This window comes from Macaca nemestrina, chromosome 9 (genome assembly GCF_043159975.1).
Source record: "Macaca nemestrina isolate mMacNem1 chromosome 9, mMacNem.hap1, whole genome shotgun sequence".
Taxonomy (NCBI): domain Eukaryota; kingdom Metazoa; phylum Chordata; class Mammalia; order Primates; family Cercopithecidae; genus Macaca; species Macaca nemestrina.
This window is the reverse complement of record NC_092133.1, coordinates 71,778,141-71,795,015: the sequence shown is the minus strand read 5'-3', so window position 1 is coordinate 71,795,015 and position 16,875 is coordinate 71,778,141. Positions and strand designations below refer to the sequence as shown.

At 56.0% G+C, this 16,875-nt stretch overlaps 1 protein-coding gene and 1 long non-coding RNA gene across 2 annotated transcripts; both read left to right on the top strand.

The window, feature by feature from the left end:
* The first annotated feature begins 4,855 nt into the window (after positions 1–4,855).
* On the top strand, positions 4,856–6,068 carry LOC105465986 (uncharacterized). Its single transcript, XR_977902.2, has 2 exons — positions 4,856–5,038; positions 5,557–6,068. It is a non-coding gene; the product is annotated as an uncharacterized lncRNA (long non-coding RNA).
* A 6,509-nt stretch (positions 6,069–12,577) lies between these two features.
* Positions 12,578–16,663, top strand: LOC105465985 (zinc finger protein 503). Its single transcript, XM_011714694.3, has 2 exons — positions 12,578–13,391; positions 14,134–16,663. Exons 1-2 carry the CDS (start codon positions 13,083–13,085, stop codon positions 15,757–15,759), a joined length of 1,935 nt encoding a protein of 644 aa, XP_011712996.1. The 5' UTR covers positions 12,578–13,082; the 3' UTR covers positions 15,760–16,663.
* Positions 16,664–16,875: the final 212 nt, after the last annotated feature.

Below are 16,875 nucleotides of genomic sequence, written 5' to 3'. Positions count from 1 at the left end.
TCAGGCCACCACTTTCCCAAGGAAATGTCCCCTGGAGATGTTTCTGTGCCATTTATTGCATTCCATAAATATTTTTGAGCACCCCGAGGTACCAGTTTCTTAAGCTCTTAAGCTCTGCTAAGAAAAAGCAGAGTTGATTGTTACCTAAGGCGGTCAATCTTGACAGTGTCCTTTGATGCCTTAGAAACTTTAATCAGAAATATTGGGTGTCATCCAAGCTTGTGGGAGGGAAGGGCTAGAAGGGAAAAATTCTGTACATTCTCAAACCAGGTGGAAATAAAAATTATTTTCTCACTGGGCTTTGGTAAGAGGTAAGGTAATGTTGTAATCTACCTAGAATTGTGTCCAGGACACAGTAGGCACTCAATAAAACCAAGTGTGATTCTCTCACTCAATGCTGACATGACTGCTTCTCTTTATTGCATTGATCAATTTTTCGGCTGAAGTTGTTACCTGGTCAGGGTGGTATTCAGCCAGGCTGTTTGGTGCTGGGGTCCCACACAAGTACCCATCATAGGAACCCACAGACACAACTAAGAAGTAATCACCATTGGACCTGTTTAGAAGCCACCTGAACAGCCAGGCTATGGCAAATCAGTTGATGTTGTTGGTTGTGAGTGACCAGGACTAGCTCTGATTAACTTACGCAGAAAAGGAATGTATCAAAAGGATATCAGGAAGTTCACAGAATTGGTGGGAAGACTAGAGACCTAGACTTGGGAAGTGGACAGGAATTGTCAGCGGCTGGGAAATGGAAATGTGGTTGGCTATGCTACCATACCAGCTGAGTTAGGCCACTGCCTGAGTGGCTGCCATCATCACAGTGCACATGGCAGTGACTGTCCTCTCTGCCCCTCCTAGTCAATGCCATTGCACTGGGCTCACTGCTGCTACTGAGAAGAGTTTCCAAACTACCACAATCCTCTGCTCACCCTTTGAGTCTGAGACCCAGGTAGGGAGCATCCATTGGTAGAGGGCAGAGAGAAGGAGGATGTGGCCTCTTCCACTTCAGTAATCAGACGCAGGCCCTGCTTTCCAACAAGCAAGAGGATTCAGATGTTAGGCAACCAAATGAGTAGGAAGAAACTAAATGTCCACCATGCAATACTTAACTGTAGCACTGAAGGTTAAAGGTATTACCACACTTGCCTCCAGGTGTCTTTTGGCCATTCTAAAATACCAAAGCCATGCCATAAGACTGTCTGCTTCTGAGGCTATTTCAAAAGCTATACTTGAAGGCAAGTCTCTAAAGTTTCTAAAAACTGTTTTGGACCACTGTGATGGCATTTTTTTTTCCTTTTCTGAGATGGAGGGTGGTATTTCTTGCTAAAGTAGGTGAAGAATATGTCTGGCTACAATTATAAAAACCCCCAATTTCACTAGCTTAAATGAATAGGGATTTTTCCAACAAAATAAAAGTTTTGGAGAAGGAGGATTGTTGGTGATGGCTCAGTGTCCCAATGACATCAGGATTAAGTCTCTTTCTTCCGTTTTCTAGGACTTTCCCTCAGGGTCACAAGATGGCTACTACAGCTCTAGATATTATGTCCAAGCTCATGCAAGGAAGGAGGGGAAAGGGAAGGGTCCAACCACAGGCATCATCCCCTTTGATCATGAAAATAGAGTGCTTCTCAACACTCACTTCCTGCTTTGCCACCCCTGTACTTCTACTTGTTCCTCATTTGCCAAAATAGGTTGCATGGCCACCCAGCTACAGGAATGCAAGGGAAAGATGAAAACAGGATTGTCATGATTGGCCTATGCCAAATGCAAACCACTGCCTGGGCCTGGTACATTACTGCAGTGTTCAAATGAGGAAGGTGGAGGGAGGCGGATATCAGATAATATATCTAAATTCTGGTATCAGATTTGACCATTGCAGGACTGGAAGTTAGACACACAAGCATGGAGGACAAGGGCTTTCCAGGCAGAGGAGACAGAAGGAAAACACAGGGCACGTGGGGAGAACAAAGAAATTCAATTTGGCTGATGTGTAAGTAGCTGCACTTTTGGTAAACTATCCTAGAGAAGTAAAATCACTAATTGCAAGGATATAGACATAAGAAATTTTATTAGCAAAAAAAAAACTGGTAACAATCTATGTGCCCATTAATAGGGGAATGGTTGAATAGGTGTAGTATATACATCCTATGAAACATTATGTCACTGGCTGGCATGGTGGCTCATGCCTGTAATCCCAACACTTTGGGAGGCTAAGGCAGGTGGATCCCTTGAGCTCAGGAGTTCAAGACTAGCTGGGGCAACATGGAAAAACCCCGTCTCTACAAAAAATACAAAAACTAGTCAGGAGTGGTGGTACGTACCTGTAGTCCCAGTTACTTGAGGGGCTGAGGCGGGAGGATCCCTTGAGTCTGGAAGGTCAAGGCTGCAGTGAGCCATGTTTGTGCCACTGCACTCCAGCCTGGGCAACAAAGTGAGACCCTGTCTAAAATACTTACATACATATATACATATTTTTTAAAAAATTAAAATTAAAATTACTATGTAGCTAAAAAATGAATATATTCATTCCATATCTATAGACCCATTTATTATTAAGAAAGAATGAGCAAGTTGCAGAGACCCCTAATATAATCCTTTTTGTATAAACAGGCAGTAACACAATAGCTCCATATATATGAATGTAGTTTATTATGAGCATGGAGAATGGTGAAAGGGGTAGAAGTTATACCGCAGGTCCTTAACAATGGATATCTTGGGAGACTGGGTGGGAAATGCAGAGGAGGTGAGGAAGATCACTAATGTTTTTCTTTGTATATCTTTGAGTGTTTTCCTAGTTGAGGTGAACATGTATTTCTTTCATAATTTTGGAATGCATCTTAAAGCTTTACAAAAGTAGTTTGGAAGTGGGTTATGAAGAGTCAAGTGTTACATTGTGTGATAGGGAGCCACTGAAGATTTTTGAGTAAGGGAATGATATGGTCAGGAAAATTAACCCAGCAGGAGTATGTATAACAGATTAGAGGCAGGAGAGGTGGAGGATGGGCAGAACAATTAGAAGGTTCTTGTAGCAGCAGTTCAGTCAGAAACTAGTAAGAACTGAACTGTGATAGCAATAATATGTGAAGAAAGGAAGAGGAAAGGGGGCGCAGGCTAGAGCCTTGAGACATACATGCCCAACACTGGGAGATGGTCGTGGGTGGCATGTTTTTCCATTAAATTGTGTCAACCAACACATCTTGCATCTTGAAACCCTGAATAAATGACTGTAATCCATGTATATTACTCTTCTCCAACCTCCTCCAGCATCCCCTTATTTGACATTTACAATAAAGGCATTCAAAATAATGTACATTTTCATGAGATTTGTATCATCTTCCTCATTAAGTTGAGAACATCTTGGAATGTGAGACCATGCACAATACTTACTGGTGGCCCCAAAAAGTGCAGTTTCATTCGTTCATCATAGTTGGTGGTTTACACAAATGCTCTTTCTTCATTTGTTCCTTGAAGGAACAGCCCCAGTCCCCTGGGAGTTTACCATCCAGTGAAGGGGACAGACTCTCAAGAGGAAATTCTATTATAAGTGAGGGTAATGGGACGTAGGAGGACGCAGGAAAGTGATGTGTGAGCTGAGACCTGAAGGAAGAGGATGAGCAAGGCAGGTGAAGAGAAGGACAGGTCATTCCAGAGAGGCAGAGAAAAGCAGGAGCAAAGCCCTTGAGGTGGGGAGTAGCATGGCACACTTGAGGAACTAAAAGGAAGCCTTGGGTAGCAGGAGTTCTGGGTGAGGGGGTGTGGAGGCAGACCAAGGCAGAAAGGCAAGCTGGGGCAGAGCCAGTGTAGACCCGCCAGCCAGGGGAGGCAAGCTCAACTTGTTCTCAAACAATGGGAACCCGGATGCTTTTAAGCAGAAGAGAAACATGGTTGGATTTGCTTTTTAAAGAAGGCACGCTGGCTTGGGCTGGGACTACAGGATGCTCAATGGTCCGTTTTTCCCATTAGGCTGGGAGCTGGCCAGGGGCTGAGATGACCCCATGCCATTTATACCGTTCTCCTCTGTGCAGATCCCCCTCCTGCTCTGCACTGGCCTCAGCTGCAAATGGTTGTGGTTAACAGGCTGGTACTCCCCCATCAGAAAAGCAAAAGTCCCCCTCCCTCCAATACTCCCCCAGGGTAAGGAGTTGGGATGCTCCAGATCTGAAGAAAAGAAGGAATAAGGATAAGGATGGGATGTGGGTGAGGCAAGGCCGATTTATTCTCTCTGGGCCTCAATTTCTTTATCTATGAAATGGGGCATTCATGGTACCTACCTCAGAGAGTCGCTGTGGGCGAGGACATAATTCATACGAAATTTTCTAAATGGCACCTGGCACAAAATGAACAATCAAAAAGTGTTAGTTTTTGTTTTTGTTCTTCCTGAAAGATAGGTGGGGCCCTGTGATCACGGACTATATTGCCGACTGTCCGAGAGGATGGCTGCTCACATCCGCAGAGAGAGCGTGAGGACCCCTGGGCCAGGAGTACCAAATGACCTAAGTTTCAACAAATCTCACGTGCAAGTTTGGGCCTGGGATCCTAGTCCGCAGATGCTTCTGTTCCTGTGACTTAAAAAGAGAGTACCCCCAGGTGAGGAAAAGGGAGCCGCCCTCTGCCCTCCCACGAAACCCGGTTCAGCCCGAGGCCTCCGGGGGCGGGGGCGCTTGGGGGGGCCGTGACCTGAGATCCCGCTCCGGGGCGGTGGGGGCGGAGCCTGTCCTGGAGCGGGCGGGCCCGCGCGGCTGATGGGCGGGACCGGCGCGTCAGCCCTCAGCCCCACCCCCAGCGGAAGTGCCGCCGGGCCCGCCCCTCCCTCCCGAGGCCCGTTCCCCTCGCCCCTCCCCCGGCCCACTCTTCCTGGCGCAATTCGGCGCCTGGAGCTGGTTCTGCCGGGGCCCCAGCACCGGTCCAGAGAGGAGGTCCCGGGTCCGCGCGTCTGGCTGTGTCGGACGGTGCTCTCTGTCCCTCCCACTCCCCAGCCCTCCCTTCCATTTCTCGGCTACCTGCGCGGCTGCAGGCGCCGCGGGGGACTGCACAGGTAAAGTCTCGGCAAGTGAGGGCGCAGGTGTGGGCGCCTCCTGGGTCAGGCGGGCAGGGGAGAGGCCGACGGCAAGTGCCTGGCTTTAAAAAGATTGATTTTTTTTTTTTTTTTTACAGCGATTGTATTGACAGTGGGGGCTTGGGGAGGGCAGACAAGGACCCTAGGAGCGCTGCAGGGCGCTGGGGAGACAGAGGGGCGGGACTGAAGCCCCGGGAGCTTGCGGGCCGGTTGCGCTAAGGCCCCGCAGCTTGCGCAGGCTCCGTGGTGCCTGGGAGGTGGTGCGCCGGTTGGGTGGGGGCGGGTCCAGGCCGCGGCGTTGGAGAATTGTCCCCCACCCAGTCCCCGAGGTGACTGGGTTTTGACAGTCTCCCCTCCCGGGTGCGCACATTCCCAGGTTTGGAGAATGAAAATCAATAAAATCGATGCAGTGGCAAATAACACGAAATATGTTGGGTTATTATTATTTGTGCTTGTTAAATTCTTTTTGGTTTTTTTTTTTTAAACTTGTTTCTTAGAAAAGGTGGTTTCGGCTTGGATAACGGCCTCAGAGAGGGACGAAAAACGCCCCCTGGTCTCCCAGCAGGGGCCGGGGGCCTGTCTTAGGTCCCAAGCCTCGAAAAACGTCCCGGGTCGGCCATGCGGGGTCCGGCGGCAGGAGAGAAGCCCGGGGCACGCTCGGTTTCCGGATACGGCTATTCCCCGCACCTCACCCTCTGCCCTTTAGGGAAATGGCCCCCCTCCACCGACATTTCCCCGGTTCACCACCCCCGCGCCCCAGGAACCGCGCCTCCTCCCCTCCCCCGCGCTCTCCCCGGCGCTTTAAATAATGATATTTGCATGCAGGGAGCGATTCATAAATATGTCAGGGCTGGTGAAATATAGGCAACATTTCAAACTTTCTATTTAAAAAACATGAATTATGGCCGCGGAAAATGTGTTCCCATTTAAAGGCGATACGAAGTATTTGGTGTCTCGTCCCCGGGCCCATCCATCACGCAGACAATAAAGAGAGTTTTTCGCCCTGACACCCGCGATTTATGGGCGCCCTTCTCTGCCCTCATCACTCACCCGCAGCGGCCGGCCTGGCGACAGGCCCCGCGGAGAGACGCGCGGCCGCCCCCGCGCGGGCTAGCGAGCGCACTTTGCGCCCTCGCCGGCCCCGCAAGATCTCGACTCCCAGAGGGAAGCACCCGCTCCCAGGAGTTGGGGGGATCGGTCTTGAGGGTCTGGGCAGCCGAGTGGGAGCGGAAACCACACTGGTTCTCCCACCCCGTGCAGCCTCTCAGGGCTGGGGCCGAGCGCGCCGTGGCGGGGTTTTGCTAGCCTTTGCTGTGTCCTGGCCTCGCCGGCGCCGCGCCTGGAAGTTTGCAGGGCAGGCGGCGGGAAGTTATTTAAGCGCTGGCTCGAAGTGAGCACGGAGAACTGGGCAGGGGGTTACCCAGGCCAATTCTTGGGCCATTCCGCCCCAAGGAACGTGAAGCTGTCCCCAAGCTTTCTTGAGCCCCGCCGGGCGGACGCTTCTGGGCTAATCTTTCTGCAACTTTTACAAAGCCGCTTCCTCCCCAGTTTGATCTCTGCAAACACATCCTGGGCGTCCGCGGCAGCTTGGAAACTATTTTTACCGTCTAGGGCCGAGGAGTTGCATTGAAATAAGGAAGGCGAGGCGCCTTCTCTTGCGTTTCGCCCTGGGCCAGGCTGGGTCACCCAGTGTCCTTTTGCCCCCTCGCCCCACCCTTCGCGCGCCCTCCGGAGCCGCCATCGAATCTCTGTTGCTAACTTGCAGCGCTCTGGGGTTTCTTCGAGATCCAGGCTCAAGAGAGAGCCTTCGTCAAGGAAAGTTCGGGCTACCTCTGTAGGGGAATTTGCTTTCATTTTTCACTGCGGGCGAACCTGGCCAGGCGGGTTTCCGAAGCACCGGCAGAGCTGGGGGCTGCCAGGCAGTGAGAGGCCGCTCGACCTGGGGGCGCCGCTTGTCCAGCCTCCCTCGGAGGCCGGACTAGCAGCCGCCCAGGCACTAGGAGCCACCTCGAGTCCCGCGTTGGGCCGAGGTGTCGGCGTACACGCGAGCCGGGAGCCGTTTCCTGCAGGATGCCTGCGAGCTGGATTTATTCGGATAAATGCAGCGCAAACGACAGCCAGAGAAATCCCGTCGATTCTAAAAATGACAAGGTTGAATTTATTAGACTGAGATTCATGTGTAAGTGCAGGGAGATGAAAGTTATACAAACAGCTCCACGTCCACTGTGAACACCACTGATCGCTTCCAGCTTCCAGGGCATGTAATTAACACATCTGAATATTTAGATATAGAGAGAAATATAAAAATACTCTTAAACCGTGTGTGGACATATATTTCACTTGAAAAAATTATAGAACAAGTGTCCTTTTACAGCCCCTGCTTGGGTGTCATCAGGGCTGGAGATAGAACTTATGTCCAAATAACCACCCAGAGAATATTATCTATAACCAGTGTGAGTCCCGCATCGCTGAGGGTTACGGTATCTACAGATCTTTAAATATCTGCAGCGTGGCAGAGGTGAAATAAATATATTTAAGAAAAGCAGGCGCGAAGATAACCGAGCCACTGTGTCCAAACAATATTTCTGGGCATGGAAATAAATTTCCTACAAGGTCGGCAGTGGAGAGTGCAGACAAATGGAGAGGATTTCGGAAACCCTGTGTGGGGGCCACCGGTCCTGGACCCCATGCACCATGCAAGTTGAAGTGGGCTCTATTGGATGTCCGTGGCCTCCCCGCGTGACTGCTGCGAGAGGCTCGGCCCTGACGCCCAATACTGCAGCGCCCTGGGGGTCCTCCGAGATACAGGCTACAGGCGCGAAGAGCCTTCGCGGAGCACTGAACCGACATATCAGGTGGCAGGCCTGAGCTCCCCCGGGCAGCCCTTTCCTCGCAGACACTTCAGCTACCCCTCAATCCTGGCTCCACCTGGCTCTGGCAGTGGCTGTTTGGGTCTATAGATGTGGAGGAAGAGCGCAGAAAAGGGCAGGTCCGGCTCGATTCCGAGGCATCCCAAAGCAGGAAGCGGAGGCCACCGGGAAGAAGGCCACGATTTTTGCGCCTTCTAGAAGTCAGGCCCCACCCATACTCTTGGGGCACTAACTTGAGGCCACAGAGGCAGTTATCTGGGTGTATTTACTTCTATCAGGCAAACACACACAGTCACTACTGAGGCCCGGATGCCCCCGTGAGTCTTATCTACGTATTTGAAAAGCCCGGGCAACGCCAACAGCGAGGTCGGCAACGCTGCGGCTGTGAAATTCCAAGGCCAAATACTAATTCCAGAATAGGGCAATTGTCCACCAGTCTCTCTCCCTCTTTTTTTCCTCTTCACCCCTCCAAAACCACCCAACCCTTAAACAGGAGCAGAGCTTCTCAGAGCCCCTGCTCGGAAAGAGATTAGAGAGGACTTTGCCATGAGTTTCTAGGAACTGCACACTCCTGGGGCAACCCTGCCGCGGGAGAAATACCGCGGTCCCTGAGAACGTCCTACTCCAGGCAGTGTGACTGCGCACGAAGGGTTTATGCCGCACACCGAGAAGAGGGAGCCAGAATGGGAAATACTCTCTGGCAAGTAAGAAAAGGGAAAAGGAAATGAAGGAAAGAGATGGGGGAGCCCAGAAAGACGCGGGAGAGGAAACAAAAAGGAGAAGGGAGACAGAAAAAAGAAATGACAGGCAGGAGAGGCGCGCCGAGGAGAGCGCAGGCCGTGGCGAGACCCCGGGACAAGGCCGGGCCGCGGCTTCTGCACGCCAGGCTTCTCCCCTGCCCCGAGCAGCGGCGAGGGCCGCACGGGACTGTCCCCTACTGGCCCCGCGAATCTGGGCCTTGCTCCCAGTCCGGTGGGGCGGACCCGGGTGCAAAGGCCTCCGCGCGCGCTTTCTCTCCCTGCTCCCTGGGACCGGGAGGCGGGGCAGGACAGGGGTGGGGAGGCCCCCGGGGGCGCGCGCCAGTCCGGGACTGTTTGGGTGCTCTGGACCAGGCTTTCCAGCTCGCCGGGCCTGACCTGTCAGGCGGATTATCTTCGAGGGAGATTAATAGGGGAGGCGGGCTGCAATAATAATCGTTTTGTTTGATGTGACAACTCTGATAGGCGTTGATTTACTTACAAACTGATAGGCTTTTAATTGAGCGCCTCCGCCGAGCCCGAGATGAAAGGGAAGCGGCGGTGAAAGGCGGCCCGCCTGCCCTCCGGCCTCAATACTGATTAGCCATCTCGACAGTGAATAGTTCAAGGCATTTTCAAACTTTTTTCCTCAGCTCTCTCCCCTTCCTTCTCCTCCTCCCACCCCCTCCTCCAATGTCTGCCTTGCCCACTCCTTTTTTAGAGAAAACAAATCATTTCCATTGTGTGCAAATAAAATCCGCAGGACATCCAAGCCAACCGCTGCTGGGGGTTGGAGGCTTCAGGCCTGGCGCAGAGTAATTAATGGTCCCCACCCCCGGACCCGCGCGGCCTTCGGGGGTTTGGCCTCCTGCGCGAGGTGCGCAGGCTCGGACGCTGGCGCCTCCCAAAAGCCCCGGGCGTGCAGGCCCCCAGGCGCCCCCAAGCGCTCGGACCCTCGGAGTGGAGTTTTGAGAAAAGCGAACGCACGCTGACCACCACCCGCACCCACGCAGCACACCGCAGCCCTACGAGCGTGTGCGGCCACATCAGGGAACGCGGGAGCCACTCCCCCCCACCACCACCACCACCCCCCGGCTTCAGGTGCTGAGGCTGCCTCCCCTGAGCCGCCGGCCTAATAAGATGCTGGAATTAGAGGAGAGGGGGAAGAGCTGAGTCTGGAGGCTGGGGAGGGACGCCCTTGGCTGTGTCACCCCCAGCCCTGCCGCAGCCCCCAGAATTTCAGTGCCCGGGCCTCGCGGGGAGGCCGCGGCTATAGCGGCCCAAAGCTGGGCTCGCGGCGTTGGGAGCACTACCATTGGTTGGGTCGACACCTAGACGGCCGCGCACTCAGTGACCAGGCACACATGGGCACACCCGAAGGGTAAGAGCGGCTTCACAGACGCGCTGCCCCGCAGAGACAGCGTAGGACTGTCCCGCCCTCCGAAACGCGCACCTGGGACTCGCTCCCCGGAGACCAGACCACCTGTACAGCGTGGGGCCTCGCCACTCGCTCGCCGACTGACCTTCCTCAGATGTCGCACGGACACTACAAACCCCCTTGAATGCAGGTGTGCTCTTACACACTCACATTGACAAACACCAGCCCCAAACACACACCGCCTCATTCCCCTCTTCTCTCCAAATGAGCTTCAGTCAAGTTACCATCTCATGAAGTTTACCAACCCAAAGAATCAAGGGATAAAATCCAAACGCAGAAAAAGAATGCCTAGGAGCAAATTCTAAAACTCACCCCAGAAAGTTCTCGGAACCCTTGCGGAGTGGGAGACAGAGAAAGAATTGGGGGAGGGGAGTGAGGTGGGGAAGGGGAGTGAGATGGGCCAAGAGGAGAGGGCGAGCACGCCGAGGGCAGGTTCTAGCCCCGACCCCGCGCGTACCCAGCTCAGCCCCGGGTGCACGCCGGTCGAAACCGGGTCTCCAGGCTCGGCCCCCGCCCCCCGCGCGGGCACAGACTGGCTACCGACTCCCAGAGCTCCCAGCCCCACCATTTATCAAAAGGACTTGACAACAAAAGAAGAGCCGGGGCGGAAAAGCGGAGGAGGGGAGATTCAAAGTCTTCCAAGTCGTTCCGAGGAAGGGGGTGTGTCCTCCTCACCCACCCACCCCCTCATAATTTCTGCGAGTTTCTGGAGGAGACCCTCGAACCCGCTCCAGACGCTATCAGAGCCCCGATAACTCACGCAGCGCCACAGGCATGCATACACACTGGGCACCCAGGTCCAGGTACCCGGTGGCATACACAGCGCCTCCCCTTTTCTTCCCAAACAACTCGAGTGACGGTGCAAATCGAGGGGAACGCGGCAGTCCCGCTCCGCTTCCCTGGAAGAATCCGCGTTCCCACAGGCAGCCGCCCCCTCCCTCTCTCGCTCCTTCCCTTGGCTCTCCCAGCGCAGGTCGTTCCGACTCGGCGTTCCAATAAATTCTCGAGAGCAGCCCCAAGTGACCCTGGCTCCCCAGCCTACGGGGATGGCGGCAGGTGGGAGAAGGTCGGGAAGGGGGCATGAGTGGGCCTGAGACGTTTCTCCCCCATACACCCATGGCCAGGCCTCTTCTTCGCAGCCTCTCAGCCCTGGTTACGACCCGAGGGGGTCAAAGAATTGAGGCGAGGTTTACCCCACCATTGACCTCCAGGATTCGAGGTTCCTTGGTGGTGTGGCTCTTAGAAGTCTCCGAGTTTGGGGTTAGGGAACTACGGAGGGTGGCAGCCTGACCTCCGCAAGCTACACGCCCCCCCGGGGACTAGCGGCGGCGGGGTGGGGTGGAGGGAATCTCCCGTGTTAGACGTTGCCGCCGCTGGTCTCGGGTACCCGGAGCCGCGCCCGAACTCCGCGACCCCAACAGACCGAAGCCCCCAGAGGTGGAAGGGCGTCTCTCCGACAACGAGAGGGCAGGCGCGCACTCCAGGCCTGCGCACCCCTCTCGGCGCCCTGGGCGCACCTGCGCACTTTACTCTCGCTATTCATTTTCCTGACACCGTGCGCCTCTTTCCCCTCTTTCATTCTTTTTCTTAGAGCCCCCATCCCACCCCACCCCCATCCCAGGAGGCCGCTCCTCCTTTCCCCTCCTCCAGTTCCCTCTCAATCTCTTCCTTCCTCTCCGTCTCTCTCTCCCTCTCTCTTTTTCCCTTCAAGTCGCACCCGCCTTGTAATCAGCAACAAAAGCTGACATAAATCACGGGAGGATTGACAAGAGCTGACAAATAACTGATTGATTGCGGTCGAGGAACATTGACAATTGATGGAGGGGTGGAGATGCCCAAAGAACGGGGGGAGGGAGGAAAAGAGGGTGGAAGGGGAGAGTAAGAATTGGGGGTTGGGGGAGAGACTGAGTGTGAAACAGAGGAAACATGTGATCCCCGCTGCTGCCCCAATCTACGCGTCCCCGGGCGTCACGTGGCCGGGAAGGGCGGAGAGCCCAGCGCGCATCGCGGTGTTGAGCCGCCGCCGCTGCGACTGCCCATCTAGCTTCTGGTTTCTCCGCCGCGGAATCTGAGGAAATCAGAGCGGGCGGGCGGGCTTCTTCCAGCTCCGGCTCCCCAACCTTGCCTTCTTACCCTGGTGGCCGCGCTGCGCCGCGCGGGATCTCGATTACTGCGAAGGAGAAAACACTGGGTGTGCGGGTTCCTTTAGCCCCTGGAGTTGACAGTCCGGCCGGTGTCCACACTCCCACTGGTGCTCCTTCTGGACACCCCCGCAGTCTGTTCCTCACGCGCACCCCCCTCCAAAAGAAGGTTTCAGTTTATTTTCGAGCTGGGGAAAGGAAGAACGACGAGGAGGAAAAAAGAGGGAGGCGGCGGATGGCAAACGTAGAATAAATGTCCATCTCGTCCTCGGAGCGAAATCGAGGGAGGGGACACACGGGGGGGACGGCGAAGAGGGAGCTGCCCATTAAAACCAGCTCTGAGAGTCCTGGCGGCGGCGGCGGCGGCGGCGGCGCGGGACGCGTCACATCCCCTTGACCCTCCAATCACCTCGGGCTCCCATTTGATTGGAAGGCGGCAAAGGCTTTAATCTCCCCCTCGGTGCAGCTGCTTTTGAAGTGAGTTTCCTCGCCAGAGCCCCGGCTGGACACGCAGCGGCTCACATCGCAGAGCGCAGCGTCGGCGCGGGGCCGTGAGAGCGCAGCGCAGGGGAGCAGCCCCAGGCGGACACCGCGAGCCGCCCGGCACTCCCGCAGTCCAGCCGGCTCCTCCAGCCCGGCCACGGCTCCGCTGCGGGCCACCCAGGATTACTCGCGTCTGGCTCCAGGCGCCGAGAAGGCGCGCTGGGCGCCCGTGGCCGCCGCGCCAGCTCCTCCTCCTCCCGCTGCTCCTGCTCCCCGGGCGAGCGCGCAGCCCCGAGCCCGCCCCGCGCCTCCCGGAGCCCTCCCCCCCGCTGCTCCCATGCGCGCGGGTGGGTCATGAGCACAGCGCCCTCGCTTTCTGCCCTAAGAAGCAGTAAGCACAGCGGCGGCGGCGGCGGCGGCGGAGGCGGTGCGGACCCTGCCTGGACCAGCGCGCTCTCTGGAAATAGCTCCGGCCCCGGCCCAGGCTCGTCCCCGGCCGGCAGCACCAAGCCTTTTGTGCACGCCGTGCCTCCCTCTGACCCCCTGCGCCAGGCCAACCGCCTGCCAATCAAGGTGCTGAAGATGCTGACGGCACGAACTGGCCACATTTTGCACCCCGAGTACCTGCAGCCCCTGCCTTCCACGCCCGTCAGCCCCATCGAGGTAAGGACCCTCTCTCTGGATCTCACTGGGACCACTACCCTGGTTGCCACCCTAGGGCTTTCTTTCTCTCGGCATGTGGGCGGGGGTGGGGGAGTCGGAGTGATTCAGCTCCCGAATGGGGGAAGAGGCTACTGCTTCCGTACCTCAAAACTAGGGCGGAAAAGGGGGAGGAAGTGGAATGGGGCGTGAATGCTAGGAAGCAAGGCTGCAAATACTTGTTTCTCCTTTTGATATGAAAGCCCCTACCCCGACCCAGGCCCCTTCACTCGGCACCGAAGGCAGGCGGAGGTCTGAAATACGGTTTCAAAGTCGCCGTCCTCCGGATCCCCAGAAGCCAGTGTGTGCACACAGCCTCTGAGGCGCCAGCCGCCCAAGCCCTTACTCTGAAGAATTAAGGAGTGTTTGTGGGGAGGGGGTACAGTTCTGGGTCTAGGAACCGAAAACCGAAACGTTTTGCTTTTTAAAAATCTAGTTAGCGCTCAGAGAGGGCAGGAAAGATGCTGCTGGGGGTGGTGGTTGGGCGGGGGAAGCAATCTGCTGCCTTTCCCAAGGGCGAGAATGTTTGTTTGTGAGTGGGTGTTGAAGACGGGGTGCCGCCTAGAATTGTGCCTCGGGGCTGGGAGGATCTTCGTGGGCTGTTGCGGAGAGGCATTTGAACCCCAGAAGCCAGGATTCTAAAGGGTTTCCACTTCTTTCTCTGTGTGACCCACCCCCCGCCCCCCCCCATCGTCTGACCCCGCAGCTCGATGCCAAGAAGAGCCCGCTGGCGCTGTTGGCGCAAACATGTTCGCAGATCGGGAAGCCCGACCCCTCGCCCTCCTCCAAACTCTCCTCGGTTGCCTCCAACGGGGGCAGCGCGGGCGGTGCCGGCGGCGGAGCCGCGGGCGACAAGGACACCAAATCGGGCCCCCTCAAGCTGAGCGACATCGGCGTGGAGGACAAGTCGAGTTTCAAGCCGTACTCCAAACCCGGCTCGGATAAGAAGGAGCCGGGAGGCGGCGGTGGAGGCGGTGGCGGTGGCGGGGGCGGCGGCGGGGGTGTTTCGGCGGAGAAGTCGGGATTCCGGGTACCGAGCGCCACCTGCCAGCCATTCACGCCCAGGACAGGCAGCCCGAGCTCTAGCGCCTCGGCCTGCTCACCGGGAGGTATGCTGCCCTCGGCCGGGGGTGCCCCGGAGGGCAAGGACGACAAGAAAGACACCGACGTGGGCGGCGGCGGCAAGGGCACCGGGGGCGCCTCGGCCGAAGGGGGACCCACGGGGCTGGCACACGGCCGGATTAGCTGCGGTGGCGGGATTAATGTGGACGTGAACCAGCATCCGGATGGGGGCCCGGGGGGCAAGGCTTTGGGCTCAGACTGCGGCGGTTCATCGGGCTCCAGCTCCGGCTCCGGCCCCAGCGCGCCCACCTCCTCCTCAGTGCTGGGTTCTGGGCTGGTGGCTCCCGTGTCACCCTACAAGCCGGGCCAGACAGTGTTCCCTCTGCCTCCCGCGGGCATGACCTACCCAGGCAGCCTGGCCGGGGCCTACGCCGGCTACCCGCCCCAGTTCTTGCCACACGGCGTGGCACTCGACCCCACCAAGCCAGGCAGCCTAGTGGGGGCGCAGCTGGCGGCGGCCGCGGCCGGGTCTCTGGGCTGCAGTAAGCCGGCCGGCTCCAGCCCCTTGGCCGGAGCGTCTCCGCCGTCCGTGATGACAGCCAGTTTGTGCCGGGACCCGTACTGCCTCAGTTACCACTGCGCTAGCCACCTGGCAGGGGCGGCGGCCGCCAGCGCTTCGTGCGCACATGATCCGGCCGCTGCGGCCGCGGCGCTGAAGTCCGGATACCCCTTGGTGTACCCCACGCACCCGCTGCACGGTGTGCACTCCTCGCTAACGGCCGCCGCGGCTGCTGGCGCCACACCACCCTCCCTGGCCGGCCACCCCCTCTACCCCTACGGCTTTATGCTCCCTAACGACCCGCTCCCCCACATCTGCAACTGGGTGTCGGCCAACGGGCCGTGCGACAAGCGCTTCGCCACGTCAGAAGAGCTGCTGAGCCACTTGCGGACCCATACGGCATTCCCCGGGACAGACAAACTGCTGTCGGGCTACCCCAGCTCGTCGTCTCTGGCCAGCGCCGCCGCGGCCGCCATGGCTTGCCACATGCACATCCCCACCTCGGGCGCGCCAGGCAGCCCTGGGACGCTGGCGCTGCGCAGCCCCCACCACGCGCTGGGACTCAGCAGCCGCTACCACCCCTACTCCAAGAGCCCGCTTCCCACGCCCGGCGCCCCCGTGCCGGTGCCCGCCGCCACCGGACCCTACTACTCCCCCTACGCCCTCTACGGACAGAGACTGACCACCGCCTCGGCGCTGGGGTATCAGTGAGGGCGGCCGGGAGGGCGAGCGAGGGAGAGGAAGGAGCTGGGGGAGGGGAGGAGCCCAGGGAAGGGCGGGATCACGGCCCAGGCTGCTGACACCCGCGCGTGGGGAGGACTCGGGCCACGAAAGGAAATAAATATATACCGTATCTACCCGACAGCAGCGACCGAGACCCGGTGGGACACTCCCCTTCTCCCCACTCTCACCTCCCCACCCAAACTTTATAAAAGTTGAAAAAATATCGTTTGACTTTTTATAGAAAAAGAAGGAAAAAATAATTGAGAAAGTGTTCATCTGAGGACTGCATCGGTGGACACTGGTATTTATTTATGTTAGCTCCAAGCGGACCCGTGGTTCAAAAGTGCATTATTTAGTTTGAGCTCTGTAGGTAAAAAGGAGGAGGGAAAAAATTTAAAACTTGAGGGTAAAAATGTGGAAAACAAACCCTCCCATCCCTTGTAGATTATAAATAAAAGCAAAACCGCCACAGAACTAGAGGTCTTCTCTTTAATGTTACTTTAAAATTGCTATGATTGTATTGTACGTTATTTAATGTCTGATTGAAACACAAATTTACATGCATGTTTGTTACAAAAAATGAAAAAGTCACAATTTGTCAGCTCTGATTTAAAATTGCAATTATTTTTAAGGTGTATACCATCGAAGAGAATGGGTATTTTTTTGTATGTATTCTGGAAGAAAACAACAAAAAAAAGGAAAAAAAATCTATTCCAAAACCTCATTTGCCTTATTTTGTTCTTTAAAAGGAACACTTAACTATTTTTAATTTTTAAGTCTACCCGCTGAGAAGGGGACAAGGTTTACGTCATGTACTAAAATAATAGACAATGTATCGCTTTAAAGATTAAAATTCCGTATATTTGATGTATTAAAGGGTTTTACTTCTTCTTATCTTTTTTATTTTTTGGTTAAAGAGAGCAAGGCAGTTTCGGCCGCAGTGGGTTCCGGGGCCTCACTGCTACTCCTTCTTCCCGGGACCGTGGCCGAATTTCCGATCGCTTTGTTGTGATTTTCTGGGAGGCAAAGGCGTCGGAAGGGGCGACCAGCCACGAAGTTGGCCTTGGGGAACATATTTTTAGAGGATATCTCACTATTTGGAAA